Source organism: Muntiacus reevesi, chromosome 16, assembly GCF_963930625.1.
Source record: "Muntiacus reevesi chromosome 16, mMunRee1.1, whole genome shotgun sequence".
NCBI lineage: Eukaryota > Metazoa > Chordata > Mammalia > Artiodactyla > Cervidae > Muntiacus > Muntiacus reevesi.
Genome location: NC_089264.1, coordinates 34,100,369 through 34,120,633, shown reverse-complemented (window position 1 = coordinate 34,120,633; position 20,265 = coordinate 34,100,369). Strand labels below are relative to the sequence as shown.

At 37.8% G+C, this 20,265-nt stretch overlaps 1 protein-coding gene across 5 annotated transcripts in view; it reads right to left on the bottom strand.

The window, feature by feature from the left end:
- The window catches only part of FAM13A (family with sequence similarity 13 member A), a 298,485-nt gene that overhangs the window by 246,732 nt on the left and 31,488 nt on the right, over positions 1 to 20,265 (bottom strand). For 4 of the 5 annotated variants that reach the window (XM_065907141.1, XM_065907137.1, XM_065907138.1 and 1 more), the window contains exon 4: positions 14,052 to 14,229. The exons of the other annotated variant lie outside the window; for it this stretch is intronic. In XM_065907141.1, coding sequence (XP_065763213.1) covers positions 14,052 to 14,229 — 178 coding nt within the window. The remainder of the gene's footprint in view (positions 1 to 14,051; positions 14,230 to 20,265) is intronic. 5 annotated transcript variants of the gene reach the window in all.

Sequence of the window (20,265 nt, the reverse complement as noted above, 5' to 3'; positions counted from 1 at the left end):
CCTTATCATTCAAAATCTAAGACTTATTTTATCTCTTTGAGCATCAGAAAGACCTATAATATTACTGATTAACTTATTAACATTTAAATATTTGTTTCAAAGGATGGGATTAATTTACAGATCTGTAGACAAAAAGCAAGGAAAGCAAAGGGATGAGGTAGAATTTTATCAAAATGGCTTACTTATTCATAGAAATCAGCAGATCTGTTTTAATTACTATATATTTTGATGTCATTGCTTTTATTAAATGATGGAAACTGAGTGTATACAACTGATTTAACACCAAGGGTCTACATGATGAGTTTAATGTAAAATGTGAAGAATATTAAGCCCCCCAAACTCTCAGCAAAAGCATCATCAGAGGGTAGTTGGTCTCTTCATCAATGTCTATTTAACAGATTTTAAAATTAACTCCAAGTAAGAGTAAATACAAATATTTAGATTTTCCTAATATCATCCTCAGTTTTGAATACTTTTTCTGAAAGGAAACTTCAAACTCAAAAGTGAAAGTGATAAATTTTATTCACTCAGTTGTGTCTGACTCTTTGTGACCCCATGGACTGTAGCTCGCCAAGCTCCTCTGTCCATGGAATTCTCCAAACAAGAAAAATGGAGTGGTTAGCCACTCCCTTCTCCAGGGATCATCCTGACCCAGGGCTGGAGACTGGGTCTCCTGCATTGCAGGAGGATTCTTTATGGTCTGAGTCACTGGGAAAGCCCCCAAACTCAAAGGATTCATGTAATAATAGTGAAGAAGTAAAATGTTTATAGTGGAGTTGCTGTTTATGAGGAAATCAGGTTCCAAAGCTGAAATGTGAAAAAAAAAAAAATCATGCATAGCCAACATTATTCCTTACAACTCTTAAAGTACAATAGCCTCACCATATCTGAAGAAAATAGTTTTCTTCCTGTACTGTTACAGCCTGCTGGGTCTTCAGGTACACACTGTCTCAGAACAGATTCTCAATAAAAACGAACAAAACAAAAAACACCTGAGGTTGAGGCAAGGATGAGGATGTTAGTAGATTACTTTGAAGTAAGGGACAGGTCAGCAAGGGTGAGGAAAAGCAGCAAGTGGGGATGTGAAACAATGAACAATGTGCATAGCTATTTCACAAGAACACCAAGACACACAACAGTTCATTTAAAAGATGCTGTGTTTGAGAGCCTGGAATTCACTAGATGGGATACAAGGGGAGAGAGGCTATGGGATGGAGGATTCCACAGAAGGGAGAAAGCAGGCATCTACCCGGTTTCCTCCTCACTCCTGTTCCCCAATGATATGGTTCACTCAGAGAGATTTAACTGTTTTAGATTTCCAAGTTACTTTATCCAGCCCATCAGGAAGTAAAATCCTAGTCCAGGGCCCAGAAGTGACGGGGGAAGCTATTGGCAGGTGGCTGTTTGGCTCAAATGCAAGGCAGAAGCCAAGGAAAGGACCCAACATTCCCAAAGCAGGTGAAAAATCAATCCCTGGACTTCTCTGGTGGTAGAGGGATAAGAATCCACCTGCCGATGCAGGGGATATGAGTTCGATCCCTACCCTGGAAAGTTCCATATGCCGCCGGACAACTAAGCCCACGAGCTGCAACTACTGAGCCCGCCTGCCTGGAGCTCATGCTCCAAAGCAAGAGAAGCCAGCACACCCCAACCTGAGAGTGGTTCCTGTGTGCGGCAACGAAGGTCAAGTGAAGCCAAAAATAAATAACTCCATAAAAATACATTTAAAAAACCCAAAACTTAAAAAAAAAATCAACCCCTGGTGGCAGATTGGTCCTGGGGGTTGGTAAATGCTGAGGCCATCTAGGGGCAGTCACAAGATATATGTCTCATAATCTGAAGAAGTTGGTTTGTATCTAGATGTTTTACTAGATAACAAAAAATATTTTCCTTAAATATTAAAAGACAATACTCTAAGAAATAACATATTTCAGAAGAAAGTAAAAACTAAGACAAATGAGGTAAAAAGAATGCCATGCCTCTCGTATTGTTTCTAAGGAGCCCAATTCATTAAGCTTGGTATGATGGCAAAATGTATAAAACCTGATCTTTCCCTTAATGCAACTGCAAATGTGCTCAGTTAACTGCACACATACTTCAGTACCACTTTACCAATTATCTAGTAGGCACCAGTACTTTCTCTTATGGTCTTACTTAAGTTTCAAAGCAAATTCTGTAGGTCCCATTTTACAGAAAACTTAACAGAAAAACAAAGCAGAAAGTCAAACCTACCAAATCACAGAACAAGGACTAGAATAGCTTTCTTTTATTATCCCATGTTATCCAAACCACTGAAAATCCAGTACCCATTTTATTATCAACACTTGGAAAAAGAAATTTCTTCTAATTTCTAACAATAACATTCTTTAGGAGGACTTGTACTTGTCTTAGACACCAGCATAGGCATCTGCCACCACCAAGGCGGGGCTGAACAGGGAGGCATAGGCTGCATTGCTTAGGGTAAGGACCGGGCCTGAATGCCGTGAGGGCAATCTGAGGGAGCTAACATGAGATAACAACCCAAACTGTGGGATAGCCAGAGAGAGAGAAAAAAGAGAGAGAGCTTTCACGCGAAAAGCCCTAACCCAAGGCACTGCTGGCCTGCTCACAGAACAAAGCACTGAGTGAATACCAGAGGAGAGCAAGCTGGCTGCGGACTGGCCCATCCCCCGCTGGAGGCAGATAGGTAGGCGGGCGGCATCCTCTAACAAACTGCGAGCAGGCTCCCAGTTACTAACCAAGTCTTCCTGGGATCCTGGACGGGTGACATCCGCTGGAAGGGTTGCAGCCAGAGATCAGGTCCCCAGAAGAGACACAGGGCACACCTGAGACGGCGCTCCCAGGAAACCGAGCGGCTGGGACATGGGAGGTGATAAGACGCGCCGCACCTGGGAGAGTGCACCCGCCAAGCACCTGGTCGCCTGAGCTGCTCGGATCTGGGAAGAGCACAAAACGCAGGCCCAACCGAGTCTGCGCCTTTGTGGAGCACCCAAGAACCTGAAGCTGAGTGGCTTAGACCTAGGAAGTGCACCCAACCCAGGGCCCGCTTTAGATAGTTCCCCTGCAGAGCAACCTGGAGCCTGAGCAGTGTAGACCGGGAAAGCACACACCGCCATGAGTGGGGGAAAACCCAGCGTGGTCCAGACACTGCGAGCGCTCCCCACACACACCAGGGATGCTTGTTTGCCATCTTACTCCCTCCCCGCAGCACGACTCAACTAGTGAGCCTAAATAAGTGACCACCTTTGCCCCTTTGTGTCAGGGTGGAAATCAGACACTTAAGAGACTTGCAAACAGAGAAAGCCAAAATAAACAGAGGGAACAGCTTTGGAAGCGACAGGTGCAACATTTAAAACCCTGTAGTTAGCACGGACTACACTGGAAGGACCTACAGATCTTGAGAAGTATAAGCTGGAACAAGGAACTATCTGAAACTGAATGGACTCCACACTGCCCACAAAAAGCTCCAGAGAAATTCATAGATATATTTTTACTATTATCATTAAAAAATTTTTTTTATATTTTTAATTTTAAATCTTCTATTACTTCTTTAATTTTAATTTTTATAACCTACTATTACCTTGCAAAAAAAAAGACCCTATTTTAAAGCAAACTTCATATATATTTCTTATAATTTTTGTGATGTTATTTTTTTAATGTTGCAATTTTGAGAGTCTAACCTCTAGATTTTTAATCTTTGCTTTTTGATATTTGTTACCAATTTTGTACCTTTAAGAATCCAATCTTCAGTACCCATTTTCACTCAGGAGTGTGATTACTGGCTTGACTGCCCTCTCCCCCTTTTGACTCTCCTTTTTCTCCCCTAGGTCACCTCTATCTCCTCCCTCCCCCTTCTCTTCTCTACCCAACTCTGTGAATCTCTTTGGGTATTCCACGCTGTGGAGAACACGTAGGGACCTGATTACTGGCTAGATCTCTCTCCTTTTGACCCCCCTCTTCTCCTCCTGGTCACCTCTATCTCCTTCCTCCCTCTTCTCTTCTCTATGTATCTCTGTGAACCTCTCTGGGTGTTCCAAGCTATGGAGAGCACATAGGGATTTGATTACTGGCTAGATTGCTCTCTCCCCTTTTGATTCCCCCTCTTCTCCTCCTGGTCCCCTATATCTCCCTCCTTCCTCTTCTCTTCTCCATGTAACTCAGCAAACCTTTCTGGATGATCTTCATTGTGGAGAATCTTTTCTCCATTAACCTAGATGTTTTATCATCAGTGCTATATGGATGGAGAAGTCTTGAGGCTACTGTAAGAATAAGTCTGAAAATCAGAGGCAGGAGGCTTAAGTCCAAAATCTGAGAACACCAGAGAACCCCTGACTCCAGGGAACATTAATCGATGAGAGCCCATCCAAAAGCCTCCATACCTACACTGAAATCAAGCTCCACCCAAGAGCCAACAAGCTCCAGAGCAAGACAAACCATGCACATTCTCCAATGACACAGGAACATAGCCCTGAGCTTTAATACACAGGCTGCCCAAAGTCACACCAAACCCAAAAAATCTCAAAACTCACTACTGGACACCCTAACCAGGAAACCTTGACAAGCCACTCATCCAACCCCACCCACAGGGAGGAACCTCCACAATAAAGAGGAACCACAAACTGCCAGAATACAGAAAGGCCGCCCCAAACACAGAAATCTAAACAAGATGAAAAGGTAAAGAAATACTCAGCAGGTAAAGGAACATGATAAATGCTCACCAAACCAAACCGAAGAGGAGGAGGTAGGGAGTCTACCTGAAAAAGAATTCAGAATAATGATAGTAAAAATGATCCAAAATCTTGAAAATGAAATGGAGTTACAGATAAATAGCCTGGAGACAAGGATTGAGAAGATGCAAGAAAAGTTTAACAAGGACCAGAGAAGAAATAAGAGAGTCAGTCAATAATGAATAATGCAGTAATGAGATCAAAAACACTCTGGAGGGAAACAGCAGTAGAATACTGAGGCAGAATATAAAACAAGTGAGGTAGAAGATAGAATGGTGGAAATAAATGAAGCAGAGAGGAAAAAAAGAAAAAGAATTAAAAGAAATGAGGACAACCTCAGAGACCTCTGGGACAATGTTAAATGTCCCAACATTTGAATCATAGGAGTTCCAGAAGAAGAAGACAGAAAGAAAGTCCATGAGAAAATACTTGAGGAGATAATAGTTGGAAACTTACCCAAAATGGGGAAGGAAATAGCTACCCAAGTCCAAGAAACCCAGAGAGTCCCAAACAGGATAAACTCAAGGCGAAACACCCAAGACTAATCAAGGATTAATACTAATCAAATTAACAAAGATCAAACACAAAGAACAAATATTAAAAGCAGCAAGGGAAAAAGAACAAATAACATACAAGGGGATTCCCATAAGAGTAACAGCTGATCTTTCAACAGAAATTCTTCAAGCCAGGAGGGAATAGCAGGACATACTTAAAGTGATGAAAGAGAAAAACCTACAACCCAGATTACTGTACCCAGCAAGGATCTCATTTAAATATGAAGGAGAAATCAAAAGCTTTACAGACAAAAAAACCTGAGAGAATCCAGCACCACTAAACCAGCTCTTCAATAAATGCTAAAGGATCTTCTCTAGACAGGAAAAACAGAAAAGGTGTATAAACTTGAACCCAAATAAAACAAAGTAAATGTCAACGAGATCATACTTATCAATAATTACCGTAAATGAGTTGAATGCCCCAACCAAAAGACAAAGACTGGCTGAATGGATACAAAAGCAAGACCCCTATAAATGTTGTCTACAAGAGACCCATCTCAAACCTAGGGACACATACAGACTGAAAGTGAAGGGCTGGAAAAAAATATTTCGCACAAATGGAGACCAAAAGAAAGCAGGAGTAGCAATACTCCAATCAGATAAAATAGATTTTTAAATATAGGCTGTGAAATGAGACAAAGAAAGATACTACATAATGATCAAAGGATCAATTCAAGAAAAAGATATAACAATTATAAGTATATATGCACCCAACATAGGAGCACCGCAGTATGTAAGGTAAATGCTGACAAGTCTGAAAGGGGAAATTAACAACAACACAATAAGAGTGGGAGACTTTAATACCCCACTCACACCTATGGATAGATCAACTAAACAGAAAATTAGCAAGGAAACACAAACTTTAAATGATACAATGGACCAGTTAGACCTAATTGATATCTACAGGACATTTCACCCCAAAACAATGAATTTCACCTTTTTCTCAAGTGTACACAGGACCTTCTCCAACATAGATCACATTCTGGGTCATAAATCCAGCCTTGGTAAATTCAAAAAAACTGAAATCATCCCAAGCATCTTTTCTGATCACAATGCAGTAAGATTAGATGTCAACTACAGGAGAAAAAACTATTAAAAATTCCGACATATGGAGACTGAACAACACACTTCTGAATAACCAACAAATCACGGAAGAAATAAAAAAAGAAATCAAAATATGCATAGAAATGAATGAAAATGAAAACATAACAACCCAAAACCTATGGGATTCATTAAAAGTAGTGCTAAGGGGAAGGTTCATAGCAATACAAGCCTACCTCAAGAAACGGATGAGAAATCAAATAAATAACCTAACTCTATACCTAAAGCAACTAGAAAAAGAAGAAATTAAGCACTTCAGGGTTAGTAGAAGGAAGGAAATCTTAAAAATTAGGGCAGAAATAAATGCAAAAGAAACAAAGGAGACCATAGCCAAAATCAACAAAGCTAAAAGCTGGTTCTTTGAGAAGATAAATAAAATAGACAAACCATTAGCCAGACTCATCAAGAAAAAAAGGGAGAAGAATCAAATCAACAAAATTAGAAATGAAAATGGAGAAATCACAACAGAAAACACAGAAATAGAAAGGATCATAAGAGACTACTATCAGCAACTATATGCCAATAAAATGGACAATTTGGAAGAAATGGATGAATTCTTAGAAAAGTGTAACTTTCCAGAACTGAACCAGGAAGAAATAGAAAATCTTAACAGACCAATCACAAGCACAGAAATTGAAACTGTAATCAGAAATCTTCCAGCAAACAAAAGCCCAGGACCAAATGGCTTCACAGCTGAATTCTACCAGAAATTTAGAGAAGAGCTAACACCTATCCTACTCAAACTCTTCCAGAAAATTGCAGAGGAAGGTAAACCTCCAAACTTACCACCATCACCCTAATACCAAAACCAAACAAAGATGCCACAAGAAAAGAAAACTATAGGCCAATATCACTGATGAACATAGATGCAAAAATCCTTAACAAAATTCTAGCAAACAGAATCCAACAACATATTAAAAAGATCATACATCATGACCAAGTGGGTTTTATCCCAGGGATCCAAGGATTCTTCAATATTCATAAAACAATGTGATACACCACATTAACAAACTGAAAGATAAAAATCATATGATTGTCTCAACAGATGCAGAGAAAGCCTTTGACAAAATTCAACATCCATTTATGATTAAAAAAAAAAAAAACCCTCCAGAAAGCAGGAATAGAAGGAACATACCTCAATATAATAAAAGCCATATATGATAAACCCATGGCAAACATTATCCTCAATGGTGAAAAATTGAAAGCATTTCCCCTAAAGTCAGAAACAAGACAAGGGTGCCCACTCTCACCACTACTATTCAACATAGTTTTGGAAGTTTTAGCCACAGCAATCAGAGAAGATAAAGAAATAAAAGGAATCCAGATTGGAAAAGAATAAGTAAAACTCTGTTTGCAGATGACATGATTCTCTACATAGAAAACCCTAAAGACTCTACCAGAAAACTACTAGAGCTAATCAATGAATATAGTAAAGTTGCAGGATATAAAATTAATGTACAGAAATCCTTGCATTCCTATACACTAACAATGAGAAAACAGAAAGAGAAAATAAGGAAACAATTCCCTTCACCATTGCAACGAAAAGAATAAAATACTTAGGAATAATTCTACCTAAAGAAACAAAAGACCTATATATAGAAAACTATAAAACACTGATGAAAGAAATCAAAGAGGACACAAATAGATGGAGAAATATATCATGTTGATGGATTGGAAGAATCAGTATAGTGAAAATGAGTATACTACCAAAGCAATCTGTAGATTCAATGCAATCCCTATCAAGCTACCAATGGTATTTTTCAGAGAATTAGAACAAATAATTTCACAATTTGTATGGAATTACAAAGAACCTCGAATAGCCAAAGCAATCTTGAGAAAGAAGAAGGGAACTGGAAGAATCAACCTGCCTGACTTCAGGCTCTACAAAAGAGCTGAAGTCATCCAGACAGTATTGTACTGGCACAAAGACAGAAACAGAGATCAATGGAACAAAATAGAGAGCCCAGAGATAAATCCATGCACCTATGGACACCATATCTTTGACAAAGGAGGCAAGAATACACAATGGAAAAAAGACAATCTCTTTAACAAGTGGTGCTGGGAAAACTGGTCAACCACTTGTAAAAGAATGAAACTAGAACAGTTTCTAACACCATACACAAAAATAAACTCAAAATGGATTAAAGATCTAAATGTAAGACCAGAAACTATAAAACTCCTACAGGAGAACATAAGCAAAACACTATCCGACATAAATCACAGCAGGATCCTCTATGACCCACCTCCCAGAGCAATGGAAATAAAAACAAAAATAAACAAATGGGACCTAATGAAACTTAAAAGCTTTTGCACAAAGAAGGAAACTATAGGCAAGGTGAAAAGACAGCCTTCAGAATGGGAGAAAATAATAGCAAATGAAGCAACTGACGAAGAATTAATCTCAAAAATACACAAGAAACTCCTGAAGCTCAATTTCAGAAAAATAAATGACCCAATCAAAAAATGGGCCAAAGAACTAAACAGACATTTCTCCAAAAAAGACATACAGATGGCTAACAAACACATGAAAAGATGCTCAACATCACTCATTATCAGAGAAATGCAAATCAAAACCACGATGAGGTACCATCTCAAGCTGATCAGAATGGCCGCTATCCAAAAATCCACAAATAATAAATGTTGGAGAGGTTGTGGAGAAAACGGAACTCTCTTACACTGTTGGTGGGAATGCAAACTAGTACAACCACTATGGAGAACAGTGTGGAGATTCCTTAAAAAACTGGAAATAGAACTGCCATATGACCCAGCAATCCCACTGCTGGGCATACACACCGAGGAAACCAGAATTGAAAGAGACACATGTACCCCAATGTTCATTACAGCACTGTTTACAATAGCCAGGACATGGAAGCAATGTAGATGTCCATTGGGAGACGAATGTATAAGAAAGCTGTGGTACATTTACACAATGGAATATTACTCAGTTATTAAAAAGAATGCATTTGAATCAGTTCTAACGAGGTGGATGAAACTGGAGTCTGTTATACAGAGCCAAGTAAGTCAGAAAGAAAAACACCAATATAGTAAACTAACACATATATATGGAATTTAGAAAGATGGTGATGATGACCCTATGTGCAAGACAGCAAAAGAGACACAGATGTAAAGAACAGACTTTTGGGTTCTGTGGGAGAAGGCCAGGGTGGGATGATTTGAGAGAATAGCATTGAAACATGTATATTATCATATATGTGAAACAGATCACCCACCAGTCCAGGTTCGATGCATGAGACAGGGTGCTCAGGGCTGGTGCACTGGGATGACCCTGAGGGATAGGATGGGGAGGGAGGTGGGTAGGAGGGTCAAGATGGCGAACACATGTACACATTCATGTGAATGTATGGCAAATACCACTATTGTAAAGTAATTAGCCTCCAATTAAAATAAATAAAAAAGAAAGACACCCTATGTTCATGGATTGGACAATTTAATATTCTTAACCTAGTAATAATACTCCCCAAATTGACCTATGGAGTCAATAGAATTCCTATTAAAATACCAGCTGGCAATTTTTTTTTTTTTTTTTTGCAAAAATTTACAATATGACCCTACAATTATTATGGAAACAAAACGGGCAATCTTAAAAAAGAACAAAGTTGGATAATGGACACTATTTGAATTCAAAATTTACTAAAAAGTCACAGGAATCAAGACAGTGTGGTAACCACATAAGGATAGACATATGTCAATGGAATAAAACTGAAAGTGCATAAATAAGCCCTAACAATATAGTTAACCAATTTCTGACAAGAGTTCCAAGACAATTCAATTTTCAGCAAATGGTACTAGGAAAACTGCACACCTACAGACAAAAGAACGGAATTGGACTCCTTCCTTATACCACACAAAAATTAACTCCAAATTAACTCCATAGACTTAAGTGTAAGAGTTAAAACAATAAAGCTCTTTAAAAAAATCTTAATATGTTAGGAAAAACCTTAGATACAACACCAAAAGCATATGTAACAATAGAAAAGTATATTGGACTTTATCAAAATTAAACATTTTCTGTTTGAAAGGATACAATTAAGAAAATGAGAAGACAACTTATAGGAGAAAATATATGCATATCCCACATCTGATAAAGGACTAATATCTAAAATATATAACGGACTTTTACAATTCAATCATAAAGACAAAAATCCAACTAAAAATGGTCTGAAGATATGAATAGACATTTTTCCAAAGATATACAAATGGTCAATAAGCATATAAGAAGATACTCTATGTCATTAGTCATCAGAGAAATGCAAATCAGAATCACAATGAGATACTACTTACCATGGAGACTCCAAAATTCCTCTGAAAGGGAAAATGTATAGATATGGAGAACAGGAAGGAGCCATACAAACACCAGAAACAAACTCATATATGCAGGAAAGTAATATGTGATTGAGCTGGTATTGTAAATTAGCAAGGAGATGTACTACTCAATGAATGATTTCGTAAGCTGTCTATCTATATACAATACATACAAAAATAATTCTAGAGAAAGTAAAAACCTAAGCATAAAAAGTCTATAAATGTGACAAAAGAAAAATATGTGTTGTAATGTTTTTATGATATATCACTATTAAGCAAGACAACAAGACAACATAATTAATACTATTTAGAAATATTATTAAGACCTAAATTCTGAGAAGCAAAAAGAGGAAGAGATGACACATTAAATTAAAATTTTAAAAATGTATAAAGCACCATAATAAAACTAAATGACAAAGAACAGGAGAAAATGTTTGCAATGTTTATAACAGACAAAAGATTATTTTCCAGACGATCTAAAGAACCTCCACAAAGCAGTAAGAGAGATGTACATAAAGAATCACACTTAGGATGTACACTATAATTCTGTTTTAATATAAAAAAATTGACAACCTCAGCCCTCATCAATTGAGATATAGCTAAGTTAGAATAAATTTCCATTATCTAATAGTTTAAAGAATGAGGTATATAGATCTTTTGACATTAAAAGTTCTAGTGCTACCATAAAAACAATCAAGCTTCACAATATACACACCTTGATCCCATTTATATTTTAAAATAGATTTATGGTTGTGTTCAAAAAGGATACACACCTACTGGCTACTAATTTTCTCTCTAGAGAGAAGAGAGGAATGGGAGGAACTACTGAAGGATATTTTTATTCAATATGCCTCCACACTGTTTGAATATTTTACAATGATAATATTACCCAGTCAACTGAATTTAATAACCTGTAACTGGAAATACATGTGAAAACATAGTAATTAAGAGTCACCTAGAAATCTAGTATCCAGAACACCATCATATATTACTGGTGTATTTTCTGCCAGCTTTATGATTGTAGATTTCTTAAAAACATCACCTTGTATCTCAAATTTACAGCCTTTAAAGAGGATTTCCCCTTTTGGAAAAAAACCTTCCTCATCTACTGATGATCTCATTCTACTGACCATACAATGTATACATTTTATTCGCCTAAGTCAGTGGTCATGTATGGATGTGACAGTTGGACTATGAAGAAAGCTGAGTGCCGAAAAATTGATGCTTTTGAATTGTGGTGTTGGAGAAGACTCTTGAGAGCCCCTTGGACTACAAGGAGATCAGTCCTGGGTGTTCACTGGAAGGACTGATGCTGAAGCTGAAACTCCAGTACTTTGGCCACCTCATGTGAAGAGTTGACTCACTGGAAAAGATCCTGATGCTGGGAGGGATTGGGGGCAGGAGGAGAAGGGGACGACAGGATGAGATGGCTGGATGGCATCACTGACTCGATGGACATGTGTTTGGGTAAACTCCAGGAGTTGGTGATGGACAGGGAGGCCTGGCGTGCCGCGATTCATGGGGCCGCAAAGAGTCAGACATGACTGAGCGACTGAACTGAACTGAAGTTATTAAGAAAAGTATTTCATTTGTCTTTCAGTGCTTCATGATAAAAGAATTGTCCTTAAACGGCAGACTTTCTACCAATGATCTTTATTAACATTTATGGACTATAGTCACTGACCTAACTGTGGTCACAGGAACTGAACTACTTATTTCTTATCCTAAATATTGAAACTTCAAAATAAACCACTTCTGCCTCTTTGGACTCAATCAGATAAATGAGTACAGCACTTAGTAAGCATTCAATAAACACTAAGTGCTGTAAGTATGATACCTTATTTCAGAAGAAAAGTACATAGTAGTGATTTCTATAACCATAAATTTAGAAATACACATCAATTAGTAGATCACACCAATGTGAATGAACTTAATGCCATTGAATTGTATACTTAAAATTACTTATAATAATTGCATACTTAAATTGCATACTTTAAGTAATTGCATACTTAAAATTACTTTAAATGGCATATATTATGTTTATTTTACCACAACGAAAAATTTGAAAAGCTATACTGATTAAAAGAACATATAATAAAACTCATTTTTTATTTGATATTTTGACTAATTGAAGCAGGTTACTAGAAATTCCAGATCAAGCCCAATCCAGCAAATCAGCAATGAGGTATGATCTGTATGTCACTAAATAAGCATTCTATTTACAGATTCATTTTCACCTCTTCTAAAATCTAGGGTTTCAAAAGCGTTTCCCACTTTTATTTCTTACATGTAGGTCACCCAAGGTTTACTTTGCAGATAGGTGTATAAAGAACAAATACAGTCTTTTCATTACCATAGAGCTCCTGAATAAGAGTGGAGACCATGTTTGAGATATTCATTCACAAGACCCTAATATATCCTATGAAATCCCATTATTCAAAATGTAAATCTCTAACATTACAAAGCAGATAGTTGTTCTAGGTAGAACTTTTCTCCACAGAAGATTGTAAAAAGCTTGCAACCCTGTGGTCACTATGATCTAAGCTAGAGTTTATATTTAGAGTCATTCTGAAGACAGTACTATTACTAGTTCCAGGCAGCTGAATGAGTCTGTAAATTAATGGAGTGGATAAGCAGATATACTATTAAAAAAAACTTGTTGAGAATTTCTCAGAGCTTTAAACTGTGAATGCTCTTTCTTTCTCTTTCCTTATAAGCGGAGGGAATGTATTTAATATCGGAGATATTTTTTAAAAGGAAAGCTAAAAGCAAAGTCTCTGGTTTGCAAGATCATATTTCATGTATTAATGATTAAACACCTTTGAGGAATAACAGGAAAAATATAAAGCTTTATGAAAAGTTCTTGTGCCTAGTGATATAGCACCTACCAAGGAGATCAGTTTATTTCTAATCTATTCCTAGAAAAGAAATGTAGCCGAAGTTACATTTTTCTTCCACTGACATAGTCCACTTGTTACTTTCTACCCATTAGCAATGATTTATAAAAAATTACATACTATATCAAACTCATTCCCTCTTTTTCTAATCAATTTTCTAAATTGATTTTTAAATGTTATTTTTAGCCAAAGTAGTACTAATTCCCAGAATTTTAAATAAAGTTGTTTGAAACATTAAAAATTATGGTTTCATAAAAAGGCATAGCTTTCATCTCAAAAATTGGGATTAAAAAAAATGCTAAAATGCCCAATACCAAGACGGAATTTCTCCAATATAAACTGGTTGATTTCTTAGTCCGAAATCTGCTTCTACATCGCAGTAATTTTAGGCAATTGTAAAGGAACAGGGCATATGTGATGAAACTAACAGCAAAAGTTCACCAACTTACTGAAAGCAATTTGGCCCAAATACAGTGGCAAGATTGTGAACATTCATGCGGTTCTGCACATGGTGCTTGGCCACTTTTGTCAAGAACTGGCAAAGGTACTTGAGGAGGCAGTAGTGGGTATCTGGCAGCTCTTCTATTAAGGCTCTTAACTTACTCTCCTGAGCATCATTTCTGTCATCTGGAAAAAAAAAAAAAAAAAATTGTTCTCAGGTATATTTTACAGTAGTAAAATAGGTACACAAGTACAATACATCCCAACATTTAATTCAGAAAATCATTCCCAGGGACTGAGATGTGCCATTATAAAGAGGCATGTTTGCTTTTTCTTTGATCCTCAAGCATTTGATTTTAATTTTCAAGAATAACTGACTTATTCAAGACACCCTGAAAACCACAAGCTTTTTATTCAGTAAATAAAATAGGTTGGTATTTCAATTCTGTGTTTTCTTGCCACAAATTAAGATAACGGCTAGACTTTGATCCATAGCAGATCTTCCATTTCATTTTTGTCTTCAAGTCTGTTAAAAACAAGAATCTCTTGGTTGAAAAAACTTCATGTAGGAGACCTACCCGGATCACCATGAGTGACACCAAACTCAATAATCAGGGGTCTGTGCACAGAGAAAATGGAAAGAATCTTTAAATTTTTAAGCAGCATTTTAGTCACCCACATGTCACAGAGTTTAGAATTTGATATGTGCTTCACACAAAAGTCTGATAACTTTGTGTGTGCCTAGTCACTCAGTTGGATTAGCGTATCCGACTCTTTCTGACCCTTTGGACAGTAGCCTGCCAGGATCCTCTATCTATAGGATTTCCTAGGCAAGAATACTGGAGTGGGTTGCCATTTCCTCCTCCAGGATTTCTTCCCGACCCAGTGATTAAACCTTAGTCTTATGTGTCTCCTGCACTGCAGGCAGATTCTTTACCCGCTGAGCCACTGGGGAAACCCCAATAACCTTGTATGAAGCCAAAAACATCCAACAATGTGCCAGAATTCACAGGCAGACATGTGAAAAGTTTCCCTCAATTCTCAGAGATCTGTTTTGTTGAAATTTAATTAGTAAAGTTGCTATCTTAAGTAAGTCTGTATATTACTTTCTATCAGAGGGACACATGAATCTTTTATAGAAAATACTTTTCAGGGAATAATGACAATCTATCAGAGATCAAACTGTCAATACCTATTGGATCATCGAAAATGCAAGAGCGTTCCAGAAAGACATCTATTTCTGCTTTATTGACTATGCCAAAGCCGTTGACTGTGTGGATCACCACAAACTGAGGAAATTTTTTTAAAGAGATGGGAATACCAGACCATCTGACCTGCCTCTTGAGAAATCTGTATGCAGGTCAGGAAGCAACAGTTAGAATTGGACATGGAACAACAGACTGGTTCCAAATAGGAGAAGGAGTATGTCAAGGTTGCATATTGTCACCCTGCTTATTTAACTGATATGCAGAGTACATCATGAGAAAAGATGGGCTGGAAGAAGCACAAGCTGGAATTAAGATTGCTGGGAGAAATATCTATAACCTCAGAAATGCAAATGATACCAACCTTATGGCAGAAAACAAAGAACCAAAGAGCCTCTTGATGAAAGTGAAAGAGGAGAGTGAAAAAGTTAGCTTAAAACTCAACATTCAGAAAACTAAGATCATGCCATCCGGTCCCATCACTTCATGGCAAATAGATGGGGAAACAGTGGAAACAGTGGCTGACTTTATTTTTGGGGGTTCCAAAATCACTGCAGATGGTGACTGCAGCCATGAAATTAAAAGACGCTTACTTCTTGGAAGAAAAGTTATGACCAACCTAGATCGCATATTAAAAAGCAGAGACATTACTTTGCCAACAAAGGTCCACCTAGTAAAGGCTATGGATTTTCCAGTAGTCATGTATGGATGTGACAGTTGGACTATAAAGAAAGCTGAGCACCAAAGAATTGATGCTTTTGAACTGTGGTGCTGGAGAAGACTCTTGAGAGTCCCTCAGACAGCAAACAGATCCAACTAGTCCATCCTAAAGGAAATCAGTCCTGAATATTCATTGGAAGGACTGATGCTGAAGCTGAAACTCCAATCCTTTGGCCACCTGATGTGAAGAACTGACTCACTGGAAAAGGCTCTGATGCTGGAAAGACTGAGGGCAGGAGAAGGGGACGACAGAGGATGAGATGGTTGGATGGCTTCAGTGACTCAATGGACATGAGCTTGAGTAAACTCCGGGAGTTGGTGATGGACAGGGAGGCCTGGAGTGCTGCAGTCCATGGGGTCACAAAGAGTCAGACATGACTGAGTGACTGAACTGAACTGATCCTTTAGACAAATGTCTAAGAGAATAAAAATTTGAGCCAATTATATTTAACGCACATTGGATAGATAGGCCAGCTGCTCTAGCCGGTCAAAAGTGTAAGAAACAGAAAAATGAGGCAAGAAAGATGCAAAGGAAGAGGAGTGTCAGTGTTACAGATACATAGGTAATGTGCAATGGCAGGAAGTGAAAACACAGAACGTCATAGATTGCCACTGACAGTGGCTGTAGATCACAGGATAAGAATGCAGGCTAGGAAGCAGGTTTAGCTACCTACTACTTTTGTGACCTCAGACTCTTCACTGAACTGTTTCCGTATTTTTGAGGGTAATATCAACTATCTAACAGGGTTGTGATAAGGATTAAATGAGTTGACAGTTACAGAGTATTTAAAACAAAGTAGGTGACACATTCTAAGTGCTATGTTAAGTATTTGTTAAATAAGCAAAGTAATGTTTTGCTTTACCTTCATTACCTTGGTTTTATGGATGCATTGGGGTTTTAGCGAAATGCCTTTTAATAGGAACCCGTTTCACCCTTATGAATGTCAGAATAAGTGATGCTGTCAAAAATAACAATGCTGAAAATGTACAGATGTCCCATCTTTGGTAGAATCATATTGGAGAACATTCTATTTATGACTGGAATAACTCCATTTCTTATTGTTCACAAACACTGTGATCCAGTAAACTATAATTTCAGGGCAAATAGATCTCTTGATACTAGAAGTTATTCATATTGATTTTTTTTTTTTTTTTTTTTTTTTTTTGGCTGTGTGGGCTGTTTTTTCCTCTAGTTGCAGTGAGCAGGGGCTACTCTCTAGTTGGGGTATGCAGGCTTCTCATGGCAGTGGCTTCTCTTGTTGCAGAGGCCTGAGGGCTTCAATAGCTGTTTCACGTGGGCTCAGCAGTGTGGCTCCTGGGCTCCAGAGCACAGGCTCAATAGCTGTGGCACATGGGGCTTAGTTGCTCAATGGCATGTGGGATCTTCCCAGACCAGGAATCGGACCTGTGTCTCCTGCAATGGCAGGCAGATTCTTTATACTGAACGAGTGGGAAAACCCTACCTTTTTTTTCTTTTAAATCACATCCAAATATTTTGATAATCCATAAAGATGTGGTATGTTGCATATTCATGTTATTTTCTACTGTACTATAAATCTTGCCTAGTAGGAATACATAAGAAATGGAAATAATTGTTTGGAGTGATTAAAAATAAATTGATAACTATCCACTTCTCATACCTTTATATTATAAAGATAAATATGAACTAAGAGGGGCTTCCCTGGTGACTTAGGGTAAAGAACCCACCTGCCAATGCAGGAGACACAGGTTTGATCCCTGATCTGGAAAGATGCCACGTGCTACCGAGCAACTAAGCCCATGCACCACAACTCTTGAGCCTGGGCCCTAGAGCTTGAGAGCCACAACTACTGAAGCCCACATGCCCTAAAGCCTTTGATCCACAAAGAAGCCACCACATTAAGAAGCCTGTGCACTACAACTAGAGAGTAGACCCTGCTAGTTGCAGCTAAAGAAAAGCCCGCATAGCAAGGAAGATGCAGCACAGTCCAAATAAATACATAAAATTTTTTTAAAAAAGGAACTAAGAGAAAATGTACTCCTATTTGCCTTTTTTTCCTTATGGTGACTAAGGCAAAGTGAGTCTGGATGTTTTCATGGGTGTGTGCTCTCATTCTAAAATGTGGATTAATTCCCAGCATTTCAGGGTATAAGCAATAGCTTTCCAACAGTGTTGACAATGGACATCTGGCCTTCTTTCTGGCTCTGAAGTGAAACTTCAAACCCTACGGCAATGTGTGAAGACACTAGATCAAAAAAAAATTTTTTTTAATAGTTAGGAGTTTATGACATCTTTGAAAAGCAGCAATACTTTGATGATTTACTTCCATTATTTTGAAACACAATGAGTAATTTCCCAGGAAATAAAACTGACAAAAAAATGGGAAGGGAGACATCTATTCAGAGAATCTCCAACTTAACAAAATACCATGAAAGCCTTCATGGCATGAATGAAAAAAATCATGAAATATGCTCTCCAAAAGCAAAAATAAGTATGAGGGGGAAAATATATCTATCTCCTCCTACCCACAAGCATTCCCGCTTCCTCTGATGGAAGACAGATTCACTGGTTCACTCTACTTCAGCAGCTTTGACAGCAGTGCAACACACTTGGACCTTAATATTCATAGTTTGCCTCCTGAATCTTTCTTCAAACATATTGGCAGTGAAGCAAAGACTTGACTTTATTAGCATGACATTTCTTTTCATCTCTTTTCATAACAAATAATTACATGAGACGTGAGTTAGATCCCTGGGTTGGGAAGATCCCTGGAGGACGGCATGGCAACCCACTCTAACATTCTTGCCTAGGAAATGCCATGGACAGAGAAGCCTGGCAGGTTACAGTCAGACATGACTCAAGCAACTTAGCACCCACAATAATACTGAGAATCTGCAATTTATACTGCTTTTCCAGAAATCTGGGGTAAATATCACCTTTACTGCCCACCTGCAGCTATCCCATAGATAAGACTTCCTCCACAGAAGATTAATAACTGCTCCACACATTTAGAATGTTCAGCCTAGCACTGAGTAGGCAAATACTGGTGCAAATGTGCCTAAGAAGATGCCTTTTGATGTTTTCTAGAAACAAAGTTCATAATAACTATTATGGTTTGCATTAGTTTTTGATTCACTGATACCTAAATATAATAAAGAGTACCATATTCATTCACGTTCTTACATTTATATTGGTTATGACAATGTCTTACGGTCTCACGTCATAAATAAGAATGAGCAGTGCTTCTATCTTGGGCACACTTATTCCTAATGCATACTCATCCACACTACATGTGATGTTGATCATGTGCTTTCTGTATGTCTGACTGTCTCTAACACCAGAGATACAGCACTAAACAAAATAAACATCATGCTTTCATTAAGCATATTCTATTTGGGGAAAGAGGGACACGACTGAGTGACTATGCACTGCACATCGCAGATATATTAAAATATTTTAACTGTTTTAGAAAAGTGTGGTTAAATTGGAATAAAAATTAGGATGTGTATAATTCATAAATCCAAAGAGCTTAAGAAAACTTTGTACATGGAATAATGGTTAATAATTAAAACAGTCATCATTTTCCTTAATGTCAATCTTTTCCTAGGAAAAGAACTAACTTTTTCTATTAGTGAAAAGTGCCATTTCAAATTATCCATGTTTCTTACAAGATTTTCATTATTGGCTGAATGTGACCCTTTTTTTTTTTTTTAAAAGCTAAACCATGAGTAAAAAACTAGCACATAGTACATGTGGTATACAGGTAAACGACTCAGCAGTTGAAGAAAACTGTACAACCAGAACTTCTGTTCCAGATTAGGTAGCAAACACTGAAGCATGTGACAAGTATTTGCTCTCATTAAAAAGAGATTACAATCATAATCAGCAATAATGGACCTAATCACGGGATGGCACCCTACTCTAATCTGGACATTTATCCTAGTGCTTGTCACGTGCTTTGACTTTTTGATGGTCAGGAAGTTGCACTGTACATACAATCTTAGCCTCAAGTGAGGAAAAAAAAAAAACCAAAACAATTGGCAAAATGCTAATCTCTACTACAATATATCTCAGGGCCATGGGAAGGTCAGCTATTAAAAGAACCAAAATATTTAGCTTCATGGCGCCAGATTATTGAAGTAGCTTTTTATTTCCTCATTAATTCTCACACAAGGATTTACGAAAATTTGCTAATCTATTAGAACAGTGAGCTGCTGCTGACTCTGAAGCTGGAGAAAGGTCACTAGCTCAAGAATGTGGACCGCCTCCAGAAAGAGAAGCCAGTAAGAAATCAGGGACTGCAGCCTCACAGTCACT